This window comes from Anser cygnoides, chromosome 4 (assembly GCF_040182565.1).
Source record: "Anser cygnoides isolate HZ-2024a breed goose chromosome 4, Taihu_goose_T2T_genome, whole genome shotgun sequence".
NCBI lineage: Eukaryota > Metazoa > Chordata > Aves > Anseriformes > Anatidae > Anser > Anser cygnoides.
Genome location: NC_089876.1, coordinates 27380946 through 27399692, shown reverse-complemented (window position 1 = coordinate 27399692; position 18747 = coordinate 27380946). Strand labels below are relative to the sequence as shown.

The window sequence follows — 18747 nt, the reverse complement described above, 5'->3', positions numbered from 1 at the left end:
GACTGCTGGAAGCATGGGTTTCCTCTCCTATTTCTTTTATAAGAATATTTTTTAGTTTCATTGACTAATAAAGAAAGGCAGGTAAATCTGTCAGTAATGTTGCAGCTGCATCATCCTACTTCTCCTTTGCATTGTGCTTGACTACAGATAGAAGTACTTTCTTTAAGACTGGTTCATGCTATGGCACTTGACTTCATACACCAGTGGAACAGATAATCTATACTCTAATTTCATATAGACAAGGATATTGTGGATAGCATCTATTTTTAAATCCTAGCTAAAAGGCCCTGTCAAAAACAGATCACTTCTATCCCACGACTGATGCCCAAACAGTTGGCAGTCTCATCGATATTGAGATATAACTGACAAAATTGTAAGAATAGTGGTGGAAAGGCAGAGCAGAAGTTAATTACTCCAATGCTGAAAAGTTTGTGCACTGAAGAATGTACTGTCTTAGTTATGTGCACTACGACATCTTCAATTTATTTTTTTAATATTGAGATGAACAAAGACATGAACAGGCCCTAGCATTTCTATTTAAGGTGTTTGTATCCTATCTTCTCTATATGAAAGGAGCCTCTAACTTCCTGGTTACGGTGGTTACTGCTGCTCTCTCTCATCAAAGCATAACTCCCTCAGACGTACTGAAATTTCTTTGGACATCCAAACAACGTTCCTCATGCCTGGTTTTCAGGATGTCACCTGTGCATGAATCTATTTGTCCATCCCCATGAAGCAACTTTTGAGCCTTTAGTTCAAAGGAAACAGTGACAGAGGCTTTGAACACAATTTCCTATTTTTTTTTCCAGTGTATGTGATCAGGAGAAAGACCTAAATTAATGCGTTCTCTAAGAGGAAGATGTGTTGAGTGTTCTCTTCATCAGCAGTTACCTGGTCACTCAGCGCACTGCAGCACCCACAGTGCCCTTTCTTGTCTGGTGGGAATGTCATGGGAATACTGTTGTTGGTTTTGGGGGAAGCAAGGAAGTAAAGGACTTCAGTGGGAAAAAGATGTGTTCTGCTAGTTTTGAAATGTCATGATTTTTTCTGAAATTAGTTTTCCTCTCTTACCCAAGCTCAGACAGATTTGACCATGAAGGTAGGAGTGATTGAGACCCATCACTCCCATACCATTATTCCCAGTGTGGTAGTGCAAGACACCAGTGAGGACCCTGGACTGATGGACAAAGGCGAAAACAGGTTATGTCGGATTTGTTTTATTCTATTCTATTTTATCATTATGCATCTCTTTGTATTTTTTTATTTTCTTTAATAATTTGCATGGGAAGCACAGATAACTTGCCTTCATCTAATTTTCTTCACCCTCTATTAATAAATTAATTTTATAAGATTGTGATATATTGTTTATTGTAAATATTTAAGGTATTTTAATCCTTTCCATTTATGTAGATAACTTAGCCCCTGATTAAAAGGGTGAGAAACAGTCTGTGACAATTTAGAAGAAATATTTTTTTTTGTATTTCAGCAGGTATCGTGTAACTGTGTTGTTTTGCTGTTCCCTAGGCAGCGACATCTACCTGGTGCATTTGCACACTACAACATTAACAACAATAGTAATAAAGATGAGTAAGTACCTTTGCAATTTCATAAAATTAGAGTACTGCAATGCTAGTTGCTTAAGCAGCAATGTAAAGGAACGATCTGCATCAAATCATTTCCTTATAAGTGGTTATGTCATGCAAGTAACTCCAAAGGAGATTGCACGTACATTTGTACTTACACACATCACATATGATGATCATTCCCAACACCAAAGCTGTTGCTAGTATATCTATTAATTGAAATGAAAAGTAGTTCTGTGTGAATAAGCAAAACAGTTTTTCAAGCCAAACAGCAAAGTATAATGTGTTATCCTTACTGAACTCAGATGATTCTAATAAATAAATGTGGAAAAAATAACTGCATCCCATGAGCCTACTGTATTTTCCTTTTCCATAGAGAGAAGAAAAAGAAAAAAGAAAAGAAGAGGTAAGACAACAACTACTACTACTAATACTACCTCTAAGGCATTTAATTTTTTTCCAAATATGCTGTAACTTAGCCTGTAACAACTGAAAATGTAAATCTATTTCGTAGCAAGTCAGAAAATAAAAAGGATGGAGAAACACAGAAGAACAAGGAAAAGAAGGAAAAAAACAAAAATAAAGATAAGTCCAAGAAGAAGGAAAAGAATGAAGAGTAAGTATTTTTCATTTATGTCCTGATACTTTAGTGTAATAAAATTACTTTTGATGTAAAACTGAATCCAGTCATGGACATTATGTAGACAAGATGCTTATTCTCTAGTGAATCAGTTACTGACTGCTGTTCTCCCTGGAGTAGAGTTGTTCTGATTTATCTTTATATGTAGAAAATAGAATAAGAACATGTATGCATGCATGGAATTGATCTAAAAAAATAAATCAAGAAAAATCTCCTGTGGATTCTGATTATCCAATATATTTTGGATAGTACTCTGCAGCAAAAAATGAGCCACTAACAGAAGCTCTTCTGCACATAAGGGCACCTACAAGCAAATAAACTCTTCTGTGATCTAAAAGCTCTTGCTTTACCTTTTGTGTTATGCTTAGAAGATTCATAATTATCTGTCCAATGAAGAGAAACTTAAAATAGTGAAGTAGTAACTTGTGTTGTTTGATTTCATGTTCTTTGGTTTCTGTATGTAAACTATGCTGATAAACTATGCTAGGTGTTGCTCAGACAGACATTACACATAGAGGAAGGCATGGTTTGTGTCACTTATTAAAGCATTCATATTTGCATAACCGTTTTATTTTTTGAGAGACAATCAAATCAGTTATCAGACGAGACAGTTTGGTAGAAAACAAATTAATTAAAGAAGGTTGAGACCACATGTGCCCCTATAAAGTAAAGTGGGACTGCTAAGTTGAGTTTTCTTAGCAAAATCTAGATCCTACACTTTGCAACTCAATGTCACGTGTCACATCCAACAATCAGCTTGCATTCAAGCAAGGAAGCTTTTTTTTTTTTTTTTACAATAATAATTTCTGGAATGCTTTGTTCCTCAAAATTTGTTATGTGTATTTTAAGACTCTACTTAAATCTCTTTTCTTCTTGCCTATCACTCAGGAAGAAGAAAGATATTTTCATTATTGATCCAGCAGGAAATATGTATTACAACTGGTTGTTTTGCATCACAATGCCCGTCATGTACAACTGGACGATGATTATTGCTAGGTGAGGTTCTCTTTTAATAAAACTTCTGACAAAATGTAATATACCTGATAGAAAAATTACTTCATTCACCAATGATTTCATGCAAGTATTTCATTTTCTTTTCATGGTACCTTACTTTTTCCATTCCTATTCAGAGCCTGTTTTGATGAGCTTCAGAATGACTACTTAGTGGTATGGTTTATTGTTGATTATATTTCTGACATCATCTATATTGCTGACATGTTTGTACGGACAAGAACAGGTAAGTATACTTATTGACTAATTATTCCTATTCATATATTTTTATCAGGTTGTTAAAAAAAAATCAGAAGAACAATACTTATTAGCTGGATACTCTCAATTATGTGCAATTTTGAAAAAAAAAAAAACCATCAAAATAAATCTCTGAGTTTATAGTCACAGAAAGACTACAGTGACCTGTAAAAACAAGAGAAAATCCTGAGTGTATTATTCCAGGATTACATAAAGATTGCAAGGTAAGCTAGGCATGTGGTAAGCTATATACAAGCTGTTCTGCCTGGAACTGCATGAACAAGACAAAATAAACACACAATGAGCCCAGGTCAGGATCAGGAGTTTGGAAAAATTAGTACCTAAATCTGGATTCTGTATCTAAGAAGCCTCAGATGTTTGCTTGATTTTCAAGACCATTGAACAAGTAAGACACCCAAGTAACTTCAGCTGCAACTATTTCTTTTAAAAGCTTATCCTACACCTAGAGCTAGATGCCTTCAATATAGTATTGAAAGTCCCATGCTCAAACTCTTTCCCTTCATTAACCACCCTTTCTGTAGCATATTTTATTTTATTTTATTTTATTTTATTTTATTTTATTTTATTTTATTTTATTTTATTTTATTTTATTTTATTTTATTTTATTTTATTTTATTTTATTTCTAGTTGTTCATCAGATAGTGGAACAGTGGAGGGACAAGAGTCAGAGTTAGAAATGTATAATTTTCAAAGCTGTATAGTTTAGCTAGAGTTGAACCACATGGCACTAAGTTGAATACTTGGATGTATGAAATTGCTTGAAAAAATATGAAAACCTATGTACTATCTGGAACTTGCACCAAATATATTGTTCAAAGTAAATTTGGATTGACATTAAACACAATATGGTTGAAATTGAAACATTTTTTAATACTTACAATTTGATTTTAGGTTACCTGGAGCAAGGTCTTCTGGTGAAAGAAGAACAAAAGCTTAGAGAGAAATATAAGAGTTCCTTACAATTCAAATTAGATTTTCTGTCAATCATACCAACTGACCTGTTATACTTTAAAGTAGGACTGAATTACCCAGAACTAAGAATAAATCGACTACTCAGAGTAGCTCGGATGTTTGAATTCTTCCAGAGAACAGAAACAAGGACAAACTACCCAAATATCTTCAGGATCTCTAACCTTGTCATGTACATCGTGATTATTATTCACTGGAATGCCTGTGTGTACTACTCGATCTCAAAGGCTATTGGATTTGGGGCTGACACGTGGGTCTACCCCAACACTTCCCATCCTGAATTTGCCCGTCTGGTTAGAAAGTACGTCTATAGTCTCTACTGGTCAACACTGACCCTGACTACTATTGGTGAAACGCCCCCTCCTGTAAGGGATTCTGAGTATTTCTTTGTGGTTGTTGACTTCTTGGTTGGAGTATTGATTTTTGCTACCATTGTTGGTAACGTCGGTTCTATGATCTCCAACATGAATGCTGCCAGGGCAGAGTTTCAAGCAAAGATTGATGCTATCAAGCAGTATATGCACTTTCGGAACGTAAGTAAAGACATGGAAAAAAGGGTTATAAAGTGGTTTGACTATCTGTGGACAAACAAAAAGGCTGTGGATGAAAGGGAAGTCTTGAAGTACCTGCCAGACAAACTAAGAGCAGAGATTGCAATCAACGTTCACCTTGAAACACTAAAAAAGGTTCGGATTTTTGCAGACTGTGAAGCTGGTCTGCTGGTTGAACTAGTTTTGAAACTCCAGCCACAAGTTTACAGTCCTGGGGATTATATTTGCAGAAAAGGAGATATCGGACGAGAAATGTACATTATCAAAGAAGGCAAACTTGCAGTAGTTGCTGATGATGGAGTTACACAATTTGTGGTCCTAAGTGACGGCAGCTATTTTGGAGAAATCAGCATTCTTAATATCAAAGGTAGCAAAGCTGGCAATCGAAGAACAGCCAATATTAGAAGTATTGGATACTCAGATTTGTTCTGTTTGTCGAAAGATGATCTCATGGAGGCTTTAACAGAGTATCCAGATGCAAAGGCAATGCTAGAAGAAAAAGGCAAGCAAATCCTAATGAAAGATGGTTTGCTGGACATTGAACTTGCAAATTTAGGAAGCGATCCTAAAGATCTGGAAGAGAAGGTTGCTTACATAGAAGGATCAATGGACAGATTACAAACAAAGTTTGCCAGGTTGTTGGCTGAGTACGATGCTGCACAACAGAAACTGAAGAAAAGACTTACACAAATCGAGAAAATATTGAAGCCAGTTATAGAGCAAGAATTTGCAGACTTGGAAGAACTAGATCCATCTGCAGATAAACCTGGAGCATCAAAAGCAGAATAAAAATCTAGAGGTTGCCTGTAAGACTTAGGGTCAATCTTGAATGGGGCTGAATACATTCATTTCTAATCTTGTAGGACCTGACTATTGCTTATGAAAAATGATTTGTTGAAGTAATGTCACTAATTCCCTACAAGCAACACATATGCGTCAGGTTTAGGAAAGAAAAAGAAGAAACAAGAATGGGGATGGAACATAACACCTTCCTCTTTACACAATACCACTGTACAGCAAATGCATTCTATCTGTGCATGAATAGGGAAGGTTTTGCTGACCATTTAAAAATAATTTCTTCATGTCCATTTATGCAAGGAAGGAGGGAAAAGTTTGGTAACAATTGTATTAATTATTTGAAGTAAATATAGGCATGAATCATGATAATACATTTGTGTATAAACAAACATTTAAATATTTATTGATTAACATAAGATAAATACAGAAGAATACATAAAAAAATAGGTATATCTACAAGGCAGATGCAAGTATTGAAGGTTGGAAAATATTACGACTTCACTGGGTCCACGTCAGCTGATTTCTTGAGATGTTAGTGGGCAGTTTTATAATGGTGCTTTTTTTGGGATATCACAGGTAAAGACTGGAGCACGGAGGGAAGGAAATTTGATCATTTTTATGTATCAATATGAGACAAAAGGATGGCAGGATATCTGGTGGTTCTTTTCCACAATAATAACGAATATATAATATTGAAGGCTGTTCTGCTCCATGTAATCACATGGCTGCTGAGCATGGACTACCATTTCTTTAAGATCTGTGCTTAAAAATTTTTGACTAATATAACAGTTGTGGATGCTGGCAGAGTGCAAGGGAAGAGATGACAGAAAGAGGTCAAACTCTCCCTACAGCGTCTTTTGTAGCTACTGTTAGGGGAAGAATACAGGGACTAAATAGGGTGTTTGTATTTCATTTACAATGATTTTCTTTCTTCTGTTCTTAATCACTACTAGAGATAGTAAAATCTATTGTTTCACAAGTCAGGTAAGTTTTCAACTGGTTTAAAAGGCATTTTCTTTTTTTTTTTTCTTTTTCTTTCTTTTCCTAATTTATGTCTCTTTTCATTTGCAAAATTGGTTATATTAGTTGTCATCTCAGACTTGGCTAGGTGTTTTCAGTAGATTTTGATCATAGCCATTTAATGCTGAATAAGTTTGATGACAGGGAGTGAAGAAAGGGAGTGCACAGAGAGAATACATAATTCTGTATTTAGAGCATTTAGATATCTTGGCCAATTGGATGGCAATTGGATTCCCAGTCTTAAAAAATACGTATGTAAAAATTACAGGTACTTGATAATACCTCTATATTTCCATTTTTGTCTCTAGCAAGATGGAGATACTATGAACTGGATCTTTTGTGAAAGTGTGGAAAATTTGTCTTTTGCAAAGTGCATTCATTTCTGATTTTTTTTTATAATGTTGATGAGTTTCTCAACGAGAGAGTTATATAACGGATTTCACAGATTAAATGTTATGAAGTAATTAATGCATAGAATATAAGGAACAACAAGGATAAATGTACATATGGGATGGCTGTTCATTCACTTTGAATGGCACATGGCACAATGTGCTGGTGAAGCGAATGGGTATGCATTTAATTAAAACTATCAGTACGTAAAAGAGCAAGAATTATGCTGGCATTTACTGCATTTTGTACATTGGACTTTGCAATCAGCATTCTTACAATTCAGGTCTTTAATATAACTCGCAATCTGTATGGCAGCAGCATCCTGTAGGGCTGTGTCATATTTTCCTAGGCACTTAAGAAGCACTTTTCACCTTTTAGGATTTTGTATTAGAGAAATGTTACTGAGTTAATTCTGTTATAATATACTGACTTTTAATGAATAAATACAGAGATCTGTTCACATTTTTTCTTCTATTTATCCTTCAGTCTGTGACATGAGTTGTAGTCACTAACTGCCACTTTCTTGAGAATAAAAATTCTTTTATTTAAAACAAATTTGAAATAAAACAGAAAAACAGGATTGACCTGACCTGCAGCACTTTACTTTGTATTTTCAGGCTCTTTATTATGTGAAATCCTGTATTGTTAAACTTGTAAGAATATGTATTTGCTGAAACAATAAATAAATAAAGGTAGAGTTTCCTCCTGGCAGAGTAAGACAAAATAAGTGCTATAGGGAACTGTCAATCAAATTAAAATTTTATTTCAATTTGCACATATTTGCCAGAACGTTTTTGGATGCATAGAGTTTATTCAGTAGGTATTTCTGTGCAGTAAAACCTTCTGGGTATTAACTTAAGTTTCAACATATGCTTAAAAGCTGATTTGTGAAGCTCATGTATTTTGAAAAAGAGCGTATGAAATGTGTATCACAGCCTCACACTACAGAGGAGGCTGCCAGAAGAGCCGAAGCCATTTTCTGTGGCCGGAGTGACAGCCAAGAAGAAATTCAACCACTAAAGAGCTAAGAAAGTGGGGCACTAGGGAGCAGCTTTCTGGTTATCAACAGTGTCGGACAGGCTCCCTGTGGACCTTCACAAGGAGCAGGCTTGGCTAGGGCAGGCCACCCTTCCACACCTCAGCTCCTCAGGAGGGTTTGCCCTAACGTCCTGGTTTTCACACCCCTTCCCCCTGGAAGCGCCACGAGGCACCAGCCTGGCGCCCGCCCCCTCAGCTGCCCGAGCGGGGCCGCGCCGCGGTGCACGCTGGGTGCTGTAGTCCTCCGCCCCGTCCGGACTCCCCCCGCCTCGCTGCTGCGCGGGGAGCGCTGGGAGTTGTAGGCGGGAGCAGCCCGGCCTCCCAGCCTCAGCCTCCACCGCCGCTTCCGGCCGGCGAGGCAGGAGGCAGCGGCGGGACGGGAGGCGGCCGTGAGGGAGCCCCGCGCTGCCCCGGCCGGCGGGGGGAGAGCGATGGAGGCGGCCTGGCGGCAGGGCGGCCGCGGCCGGGGCCGCGCCAGGCCCGGGGACGGGCTCTCCGGCCGCAGCGGGGCGGCTGCGAGGCCCCCGGCCCCCAAGGGCCGCGGCGGTGCCTGCGCTCCGGCTGCGGCGAGCGGCGGCGAGGGGGCCGGCGGTGAGTGGGTGCCCCCTGTAACTTCTGATGTTGGCAGATGAAGAAACGGGATGAGCCCGCTACTGCAGTAAAGACTTGTTGGGAGGGAGGACAACAGAAGTCTTAATTTAAAAAAAATACCAGATGCCGGGAAAGGTAGCTGTAGCAAATGGTAACAGTTACTACTGTGAAGAACTGCCTGATTTTATTTGTTTATTTTTGCCTTATGCCATAACAGTTGTGTTTGCCTTTTTTTTTTTGTTATTGTTGTGCTACTAATGTTTTTTAAGTATGCTTTTAGTAAAGCAGCTTTATAAATGGACTTAGTACTTTTGGTTGGATGTCAGAAGTAACTGACCGATGATAACAGCTGTTGTGGGCTTTATGGATCATGCCCAGTGAAGAAGAAAATGCAGTTGATATGTTCTTGTGTGGTACTGGAAGTGTATCAAAATAGTGCCCTTAAAAACATAAAATAAGGAAACTCTTTAAAGAAAAGAATGGTTGAAAGCATGTAGAACCAAACATGGTGTTGTGATTAACCGCCGTAATATTAATCATCATTAATCTATTCTTTTAAATAGAACTATCTTCGCAGAGGAAGTTTGATGAAATTAAGAAAGCTAATCAGGCTGCAGCAAAAAAGCTGGTTGAAGACCAGTTTAGTTCCTCATCGGAAGATGACGATGAAGATGCTGAAGTAAAACAAGGAAAGATTTTGGCAAAAACATTTACCATATACACTAATCAAACCGGTAAACTTTTTTCATATAATGACTTTTATTTGGGTACTAAAGCATAACCAAGGTTATTTTATTGGTAACATACTAGAGTTTTTCCATAATATGAGAGAAAGTACTTTGTTCTGATTTACTTCTTGTATTGAAAATATTTGTTCTGAGCAGTAAACGCTGGTTGTGCTTCTTGCCTTGGTCAGCAGAATCAATGGTATAGTTGTGAAACTGTCTTAAGCGCTTCTAATAATGCGGTTTTGTAGTAACATGTGACTGGCCTCAGTTCAGAGAAAAATAATTTTACAGTCTCAGCATGTAAAGAATAGCAGATCAAAGATTACTGATTGCTTTAAAAATCTTTTTCTGTTAAAGATGGAGATGCAAGTGAACTTGAACGTACAAGACAGTACGTGAACGAAGCATTTCAGTCAGGAGCTATGACATGTCTGATCTGCATTGCTTCCGTTAAAAGGAACCAAGCTGTAAGCATTTCACTGCAGTCTTTAAGAGGTTACAAAACAAACTATTAACATTTTTAGGTAACTGCTGAACCTTGAAAGGGGAAAATGTTTAGTACTTTCCCTATCTAGACGTCTAGGGACCTAGAGCATGTGACAGGGAGAGAGGCAGAGGGAGAGCTCGGGTTGTTTAGTCTGGCAGGGAGGAGGCTAAGGAATGATATGATTGCATCCTCTGTCTACTTGGGAGTTGTGAAGATGGCTAAAGCCAGTCTTTTATGTGGTGACAGAAGGTATAATAAGGGGGCAATGACACAATCTGAGGCTTGAGAGGTACAGATTGTAGACGAGGTATGACACACAGACAGGTTGCCTGTGGTGATTATGGAGTCCCCATCTGTAAAGGGCCTCCAGGTCCCTAAGTCAGACAATTGCTAAGTTGGCAGTAATCACACTTTGGGCAGGAGATTGCACTGGTGTGTTTAAATCAGCATTTCTATGATTATATGAATACTTTGGGTTCCATAAGCTTTGATGAAAACTTCCCATAGCAGCAGGAAGAAAGGAATGTGGATATGAGTCTGTAGCAGTAAAATGTCTGTATTAATCTGAAGTAACAATAGGTAGAATTTGTCTTTGGGAACCTGTTTTTTTTTTTTTAATGGGAAAATAGCAAGCTTGTATTTTTCTAGATGGTATAGATTTTTCAGCAATTGAAACAGGAAAAAAAAGCTAATGTAAAAAAAAATGGCACTTACATCTGCTCTTTAGGTCTGGAGCTGTTGTGGATGCTTTTGTATATTTCACCTGGTATGTATCCAGAAGTGGGCAAAGGACAGCCTTTTCCTGGTGTCATCTCCTTTGACAGATGATGATTTTGGGAAGAAAGATTATCCGTGGCCATGGTGAGCTCTTCATGGTATACTTACAAAAATACTTTTGTTGTGAAATGGGTGAACTGGAGTTACTTTAGAAAGGATTGGCACACGTAAATGACAGGCGCACACACACACACACACAGTTTAGAAGGTTTGCTTTTGCATAGCTTTTCTTAATTCTTTTCAAGTTTTTGCTAACATAATTTGGTAATATTTCACAGTGATGTTAAAAATATATTGCTGCATCAAATTTGCTTTAACCTGTGAAAAAGTAAATCTGTTGTGTGTCAGCCTCTCATTATTTTTAAATGGTTTTACATATTTATGTCATTTTAAAAATTGGCATTGGTGGCATGTGAAATTAAAAAAAAAGTTAAAGTAGTATGATTTATAGATTTGATTTTTTCAAAATTTCTGTGTAACTCAAACATTAAAGCCAGTCTTGTAGTTTTACATGACATTGTCGCTGCGTGAATAATGAATCTTGCTTTTTCAGTAAGTTTGTCTCTGAAAGACCAGTCAAGGTTTCTCCGTGCAGGTTTTTTGCACCATATTTGCCCACCTGCTTTTCTGTGGGTAGTTGTAGTACTGTCTTCGAGGTACAAGTCTCTGTCAAATTTGGTTGAAACTGCCTGGTGGATTCAAAAGCTCTATTAACATGGGATCTCAGACAAGCTGGTTTGCTTTGGAAACAATTTTAGTTTCCACTTTTTAGTTACAGTTTTAGTTATGCGTTGTTTTAATAACATTGACGAATCTTGTCTTATGTAGTTTAGAAGTCTCTACTGGTGAAAGCCTGTTTTCTCTCTCTCCTTTTAATTGGTTCTTTTTAAAGAGACTGCCGTTGTTGCATACCTTTCTTTGGTATTACTTAACATAGAAATTATTATATATGCCTGTTATACCAAATGTCTTTGCATATATTCTCAGAGAAAAAGATACTGCAGTAATAGGACAATTCCTTAGACATTCATTAGAATTGTAGTAACATGATTTTTTTTTTTTTAGTGTTGTAAAATCTGACATATAGCAAGACCTTTATTGGTTATTATAGATCAGTTGTAAAAATCTTAATTAGTAGCCTGGTAACAATCTTGGGAAACTGAAATAATAAAAACTAATGCTACTAATGCTTTTCTTTTTCCCTCCCTTTTTCCTTTCTTGTAGTCCAAAATGTAGGTTTGAATACAAACGATCTGAAACTCCCAGTAGGTATTACTGTTACTGTGGAAAAGTAGAGAATCCACCATTGGACCCATGGCTGGTACCTCATTCCTGTGGTCAAATATGTGAGAGGGAATTCAAACCTCCTTGTGGGCATAAATGTTTGCTGCTTTGTCATCCAGGTAAATCCATTGCGTCTCTTGATTGTGTCCTGTATTTATGTAGCTGTTGCACAACTTTACTTAAAATGGGATAGCTATGTTTAAAATTCTCAGAATAAAAAATTTTAGTTAAGGCTGAGTTTGCTGAAGAGCTGTTAATGATTCTTTTTTCTGTGCTTAGGACCCTGTCCACCTTGCCCAAAGATGGTTACAACAACCTGTCACTGTAAGAAGGCTAAGCCAGTGCCCCGAAGATGCAGTGCAAAGGAATGGTCGTGTCATCTGCCATGCGGACGATTGTTGCTGTGTGGACAGCACACTTGTGAGAATCCCTGTCACGCAGGTAGACCTGCCTTCGTAAACTTCAGAGGAGTAGTTGCTTTAATTCTTAAGACACACTGTTCCTTTCCAAGTTGAATATAAAAAAGAAAATAAATCTAATTCCTACTCTCAGTGTCACTTCACAATTTCATATAGGAAATTGTCAGCCCTGTCCGCGTGTCAGTAAACAACGGTGCATCTGTGGAAGACAGACAGCAGAAAGGCTTTGTGCAAGTCCTCAGTGGCAGTGTGATCAGGTATGTTGCATGATCATGCCTTTTTTTTTAGCATGTGTTGCATCTATGTAGGCAGTGGTGTCTGAGGATGAATCTGCTTGGTAGTCCAGTTCATTTCTGACAGTAGTTAAAATAACACTGTCAGGAATTTGCTAGCTCTCAGCTAGCAGTGAATTTGACCTCTATATTCTTTTTTTTTGTTGTTTTTTGTACTCGAGGTTGAAATTTCATAAACATAAAATCACAGCTTAATAAACAAGTTTCATGCTTGTTTACTTCTAGCAGTGGTGACAGAGTGAAAGTTGTGTGATTTGTTTTCTGAAATATATTTGCAGCTCATTCTTAGGGACCGAGGCTATAGTTTGACATACTGGGAAAAATAAAAATAATAGACAAAATTTAACAGGTAACATGGAGGTTGTACCAGGAGGTGCTGGTAACTGTGATCCTAATAAGAAAGGCACTAGACTCTGTAAAGTATCAGTTAAAATGCTGTTTATTTGAGCTAACGCTATAGAGAACGAGAGAATAGTGTAAATGATACTGTGAACCTTTAGATGGTGGGAACCCTAAGCTGCGGGCATTGAGTGGGCCTCCAGTCCATGTGCAGCTTGCTGTGCAGACCCTGTCTGTAGCAAGTGTTACTGTGTTTTGGTCTTTCAAGCTGTTACAGGATTTTGTTACAAGAAAACAACTCGATTAATCATTTCTAATGCCAGAGAGGATGTTCACGTGAGAAATTCTTGCTGTGTTTCCAGATAAAGGCAAGGACACGCACCTGGCATAATCACAGGCACCGAGTGGGAGCTGTCTGCAGGCTCCTCTGTTACTGCAAGCTGGATAAGTTTATCCTGTGGCGAAGGGATATGTGCAGCACAACACAGGCCTGAAGGCCATGCTGTACGTGCAGTATAGCACAGCAAAGGGCCCCTGCTCAGGCTAACTGTTTTGTGAATTGCTAACCCTTTGATGTACAGTGGTCTTCAAGTCAGGATCACTGCAGGGATCATCCGTTTTGCAAACAAAAATATTGTTACAATTAACTTCATTGCTCAGAAAAAGTTTAATTCCATCCAGACATCTCCCATCTCATTTTTTTTTTTTGTCTTGTGTTGCTTTGTCTTACCATGCCGTTTTGTTACATTACATTCACTTGGTTTCTCTGAGCTTTCCAGGTGTGTGGGAAAGCTTTGCCTTGCGGTAATCACACTTGTGAACAAGTTTGTCATGCTGGTCCCTGTGGAGACTGTCCTCGTTCTGGGAAAAGGTCCTGTCCATGTGGAAAATCAAGTAAGTTTATTTATTTATTTATTTTTTACGAATAAAGTAAAGAAATGTCATCCAGCATTTGTCTGTCAGTAGTTTTTGGTTACTACTGCAGCGCAGGGTCCATAAAAAGTTCTTACAAACAGTGAACTGTGAAAGGTAAAACGAACCTTTTTTGCTTAATTTGCTTTCAAAGCTTTATTTAGTAGCAGGGGGTTAATCGTCTGTGTGAATAATTCTAGGGAAGATTATTCCAGAAAATGAGAGATAATTAGCATTTGGTATATCACAGTATATATTGTTTCCTAAATTTTTTTTCGGTATGTCTGCTTGTACTTCTCTCTCTTTTAATCTAGAGTTTACATTGCCGTGTACAGAAGATGTGCCCACTTGTGGTGATAGTTGTGACAAAGTCCTAGAATGTGGCATCCATAAATGTTCGCAGCGCTGTCATCGAGGTCCCTGTGAAATATGCAGACAGGTCAGTCCAGCTGTAGAAGGTTCACATTATGTTAGGATTTTCAAACACTGCATGTTTGGAACACTGCAGGTTTTCTGAGGAAAACGAAATCCTATCTGTCACAAAATCTATGGCTCTTCTGGGATGAAGGCTTAATTTTTTTTAAATTAAATATGCCCTAAAAACCACTTAATTTTCCTTAGCTCTTTTAGCTTTCTTGTTGTTCTGTCTTACTATATTTCTTCATTAGTGGAACAGAATATGCTGTTACATAATGTTATTTTCTTGTTAATAAGAAAATAATGTTTTGCTCAGTTCTATATATCTGTGTAGCTTTTGTGGTCTGGCCTATAATGCTGTTGCTCTGTTTGTTGTTGTTGTCTCTTCTGGACCACCCTTGGCTGTAAAGTTTTTGGTGAAAACAGTGAGCACATAGCTGGGATGTAGGTCAGGTAAACCCACTCACCTGTTTCTTAAATTGTCTGTGTACGTGATGGATGGATTTACTGTGCAGGAGAAGTACTTTTTGTATGAATTAATTTTGCACTTGCACTTGATGTCTTGCACTACACACTCAAGTGATTCTCTTGAAGCGTCTTTCCTCTTGGTGAGTCCAAGGCTAAAGCCTTGCCACGAGGTGCTGTCTAAAGCACAGTGTTTCCAGTACTGACACAAGGTCCCCCAGTAGTTACAGAATGGATAGGTAACCTGCTGTTAGAGCAGGTAATACTCTATCTGTTATGATAGGCCATTGTGAAGTTATTCTGCCATGAGCTTAGCTTTTCAGCTAGTAGTAGAACACTTTATTTACTACTTCTATTGCTTTATTTTTTATTTATTTTTATTTTTTTTTGCTTTCCTTGGGGGGGCAGGGGTGTACGTGGTGTGTATTAAAAATACCTTGGTTTTTTTTCCCCTACCTTGCTGCCCAGGAAGTTGAAAAACAGTGTCGCTGTGGAAAGCACACTAAACGCATGCCATGCCATAAGCCGTATCTGTGTGAGACAAAGTGTACTAAAATTCGTGATTGCCAAAAGCACCAGTGTAGGAGAAAGGTAAGTGTCCAGACATGATCTTTCTCAAATGGTTCGCTTAGATAATTAAATATATATCAAATAAAATAAAAAAAAAACCAATTTGTAGTTCCACCTCATGTTATTATAGAAAGAAGTTCTCTTCCTTGTCATTCAAATTGGTTTGCAGTGTACCGGAGTTCTCTGAACAGCGTATCACCAAAAAAAAACAACAGTTCCCTTGAAAGCTGGGAGTGGATTTTGACAACTTCCCAGCTTCAGAAGACAGTTTTGCTTTCAGCTACTTGCGTATTTACTAATGCCTTACGCATTCTGGGGTGGCTAAATCCATTCATATCTTTCCTTTGCAGGAAGAACTGGGGTTCTCCAATAGCTTTGTAAGGGACATATTCTGGTTTTTGTCAATGCAGCAGTCCACGCCTGTCTCTAATATGCATCACTGCAAACAGCAGTGGTCTGACAATTGGGAATGAAGAGTTTTTGTTCTCATTTGAGGCTGATGACTCAGACCTCGCTTTTCAGCTTGTTGATTCATGAAGGCCAAGCATGTTAATCCTACATTTCTATGTTTTTTTCTAACTTAAAAAAATGAATATTTTTGCATGTTATATAGGAAATGAAAAAATCTGAAATATGGATGTTGCCTTTTTTGTGTAAATGGATTTAGATATCTATTCTAAAGCAACTATTACTAACATGTATTTTCCCATTTAGAAATACTTTGAGTATCTTTTCAAGGGTATTGATATTGAAGGCTTTGGGAGAGGTGTTTTTTTATCTCTTGACTGTCTTGTTATGTCCCTGCCTCTAGCATTCCTGCCTCCTGCCTGCCCTCCCTGTCCTCCCACCTCAGCAAGGAAAATTAAAAGGAAAGGGTGCTAGCAGGTGTTGCAGGCTGCTGAAGTTTCAAATGTCTGCTTTCTAGGCAGGACACATTTTTACTTTCAGTATGAGCTTGGTGTATGATAGCCAACTGAAAGGTTAATTAAATCATTTTCACAATGCACGTTTCAACATTCTTGCAAGTTTGTAACATTGAAGTTCACTGGGATGTTTCCTCATTTCACTTCATGAAAGAACAAAAATCTTTTATGCTGTCTCACAGTTGTTCTCTTTGGTTACAGGAGGTGAGAATCATGTTGAATTATACTCTGTGATCCAGGTTTAGTAGGTTTTTGATGTGTACTTAATTACATGTGTAACTACGAGTTACTTAACCTGATTTTATAAAATACTTAAACTGGAGTAGAGGGATAAATGCCACTGTCTGAGATCCACAAGACCAAATAAAACAAGCATAGTCATAAAGGTTGTGTCTAGAGTTTAATAAGCAATTTACTAGTAAACCAAGTAGCTGAAAGTGGAGTTTTTGCTTGAAATTAGGTATTTTTGACTTTTTGATTCAGTTTTCAAAATAGAGTGGACAAAGGAATAGTGAAACTATTTTAGTGAGTAATCTTGAAATTGTGTTGGTTTCAAGCAAGAACAAACTACTGAGTTAATATAGAAGTCCCTCAATGAAGTTAATACAGCATCTGGGTTGACTTACTAGGGCTTTCTTTGGGCCTTTCCTGTACTTCTGAGGAGATGGTCACTAAATATTACAATACAGAGTATCCTTGGATTTTCATATCTGAATATATGTGCATCATGTTTTACCACAGAAACCAACCACATATGAAACACAGCTCTAGCCACCATATAATTCTAAAGTATATTCAAAAGTTGCCTGCTGTGTGTGAATTAAACCATTAGGAAAGGTGGACTTTTTCCCATGGAGGCATGAAGAATACAGTTTTCTTATTTTTGAGTGTCACTATGACGGTGAATTTACAAGTAAATGCAAACTTGGCATCTTTAATTTGTGTTAAAAAAAATCCATGTTTCTCTTCCTAATTGCCATGCTTTCTTATATTAGCTTGGAAGGAGGGTACCTCTCCAGTTAATAGAAAATGTGGGGTTCCATTCTGACCTGGGATCCACCGGTCTGTTGTGACGTGTTCTGAACGGAATGGGTTTTCTTCCACATTATTGCTTTATATTTGATCTGAGCACAGATCACTAATCCTAAAGTTATCTGACATTTGCTACACAGGTTAAGCGTTTAAAAAAAAAAAGTTAGCAACATTTATGTGCCACAGACCCTGTAAGTATAAAAGTGGAAAAAAATGCAGAGTAACAGGGCAGATGGATGGATATTTTATGTGTAATCTTCTGAAATGATTTCAGATTAAAATGTGGTAAGAATTTGAACTTTTAAGATGATATTCAGTTTTTTGGAAGCCCTCTGCCTGTTTAATGTATTGAAATGATGATCAGTTGTGTGTTTTCTAATTATTTAAACAGTGATTTTTTTAAACAACTTTACACATATCTTCATTTCTATTCCTGGCATGCCTTTGATAAAATTTCACTAAATTGGATGAATAAAGTTCTACAAAGCACTGGGAGGGGGGGAGATAGTGGAAGAGGGTGAATTTCTACCAGAAATGTCAAAGTTTGCAGTTACATAGAGTATTTTGTTCCAACAGTGCTGTTCTGGAAACTGTCCACCTTGTGATCAAGTCTGCGGGCGGACCTTAGGCTGCAGAAACCACAAATGTCCTTCAGGCTGCCACAGAGGTAAGAACAGGTGAAGGATCCCCATAGCACTAAGCAATAACAATAAGCAAAATAGTGTGGATTTTTGCCAAACATAGTGCTTGTATAACTGCGTAGTGCTCAACAAATTTTCTCCCTTTGTTGCATGTGGGCTTTTTGTGGGGGTAGTGTGTTTGAAAGTTATTTGGTGCTGGTTAGAGCCTGAGGGCTTACATAATGATAGCCAGAGTGTTTGCCCGCTAATTTTACTTAGCAGTGATCTTCTGAAAACACTCTGTGGCCTTTCCAAGTGCTTAATTCAAAATGCATTGTATGACATTTCCCTAAATAATTCTGGTCACTGAATACGCATAACAAAATCCAACTACATACAGAAATGACTGTGCTGGTTGAGTCTGGATGGCTTTAAAAAATCCTAGAATGTAATGTGTGGTATTAGTGGGCTAAAAAAGAAGTTGGTGGAGCTTGAATATATATTGGTATCTTACAGATGTGAAAATAAGAACTTGTTACTGATGATATGGAAGATAACAAAAAAGGTTTACCTCTCCATCCAGTGACCTTGGTTAAAAAGAACCTGAAATTGACCAAAATTACCTGGTAGCT

General features: G+C 37.7%; 2 protein-coding genes across 2 annotated transcripts in view; both read left to right on the top strand.

Moving 5' to 3' along the window:
* The first annotated feature begins 482 nt into the window (after window positions 1-482).
* Window positions 483-8507, top strand: CNGA1 (cyclic nucleotide gated channel subunit alpha 1). Its single transcript, XM_048072940.2, has 7 exons — window positions 483-1200; window positions 1516-1587; window positions 1960-1989; window positions 2098-2199; window positions 3112-3219; window positions 3354-3460; window positions 4384-8507. The coding sequence occupies exons 1-7, from the start codon at window positions 1094-1096 to the stop codon at window positions 5799-5801; spliced, it is 1944 nt and encodes a 647-aa protein (XP_047928897.1). The 5' UTR covers window positions 483-1093; the 3' UTR covers window positions 5802-8507.
* Window positions 8508-8603: 96 nt separating this feature from the next.
* NFXL1 (nuclear transcription factor, X-box binding like 1) overlaps window positions 8604-18747 on the top strand; it is a 43433-nt gene continuing 33289 nt past the window's right edge. The window contains exons 1-11 of the mRNA XM_048072935.2: window positions 8604-8849; window positions 9413-9583; window positions 9935-10044; window positions 10792-10925; window positions 12066-12244; window positions 12405-12566; window positions 12701-12801; window positions 13956-14070; window positions 14403-14527; window positions 15439-15561; window positions 18072-18162. Of these exons, the coding sequence (XP_047928892.1) occupies window positions 8690-8849; window positions 9413-9583; window positions 9935-10044; window positions 10792-10925; window positions 12066-12244; window positions 12405-12566; window positions 12701-12801; window positions 13956-14070; window positions 14403-14527; window positions 15439-15561; window positions 18072-18162 (1471 nt within the window). The 5' untranslated portion in view covers window positions 8604-8689. The remainder of the gene's footprint in view (window positions 8850-9412; window positions 9584-9934; window positions 10045-10791; window positions 10926-12065; window positions 12245-12404; window positions 12567-12700; window positions 12802-13955; window positions 14071-14402; window positions 14528-15438; window positions 15562-18071; window positions 18163-18747) is intronic.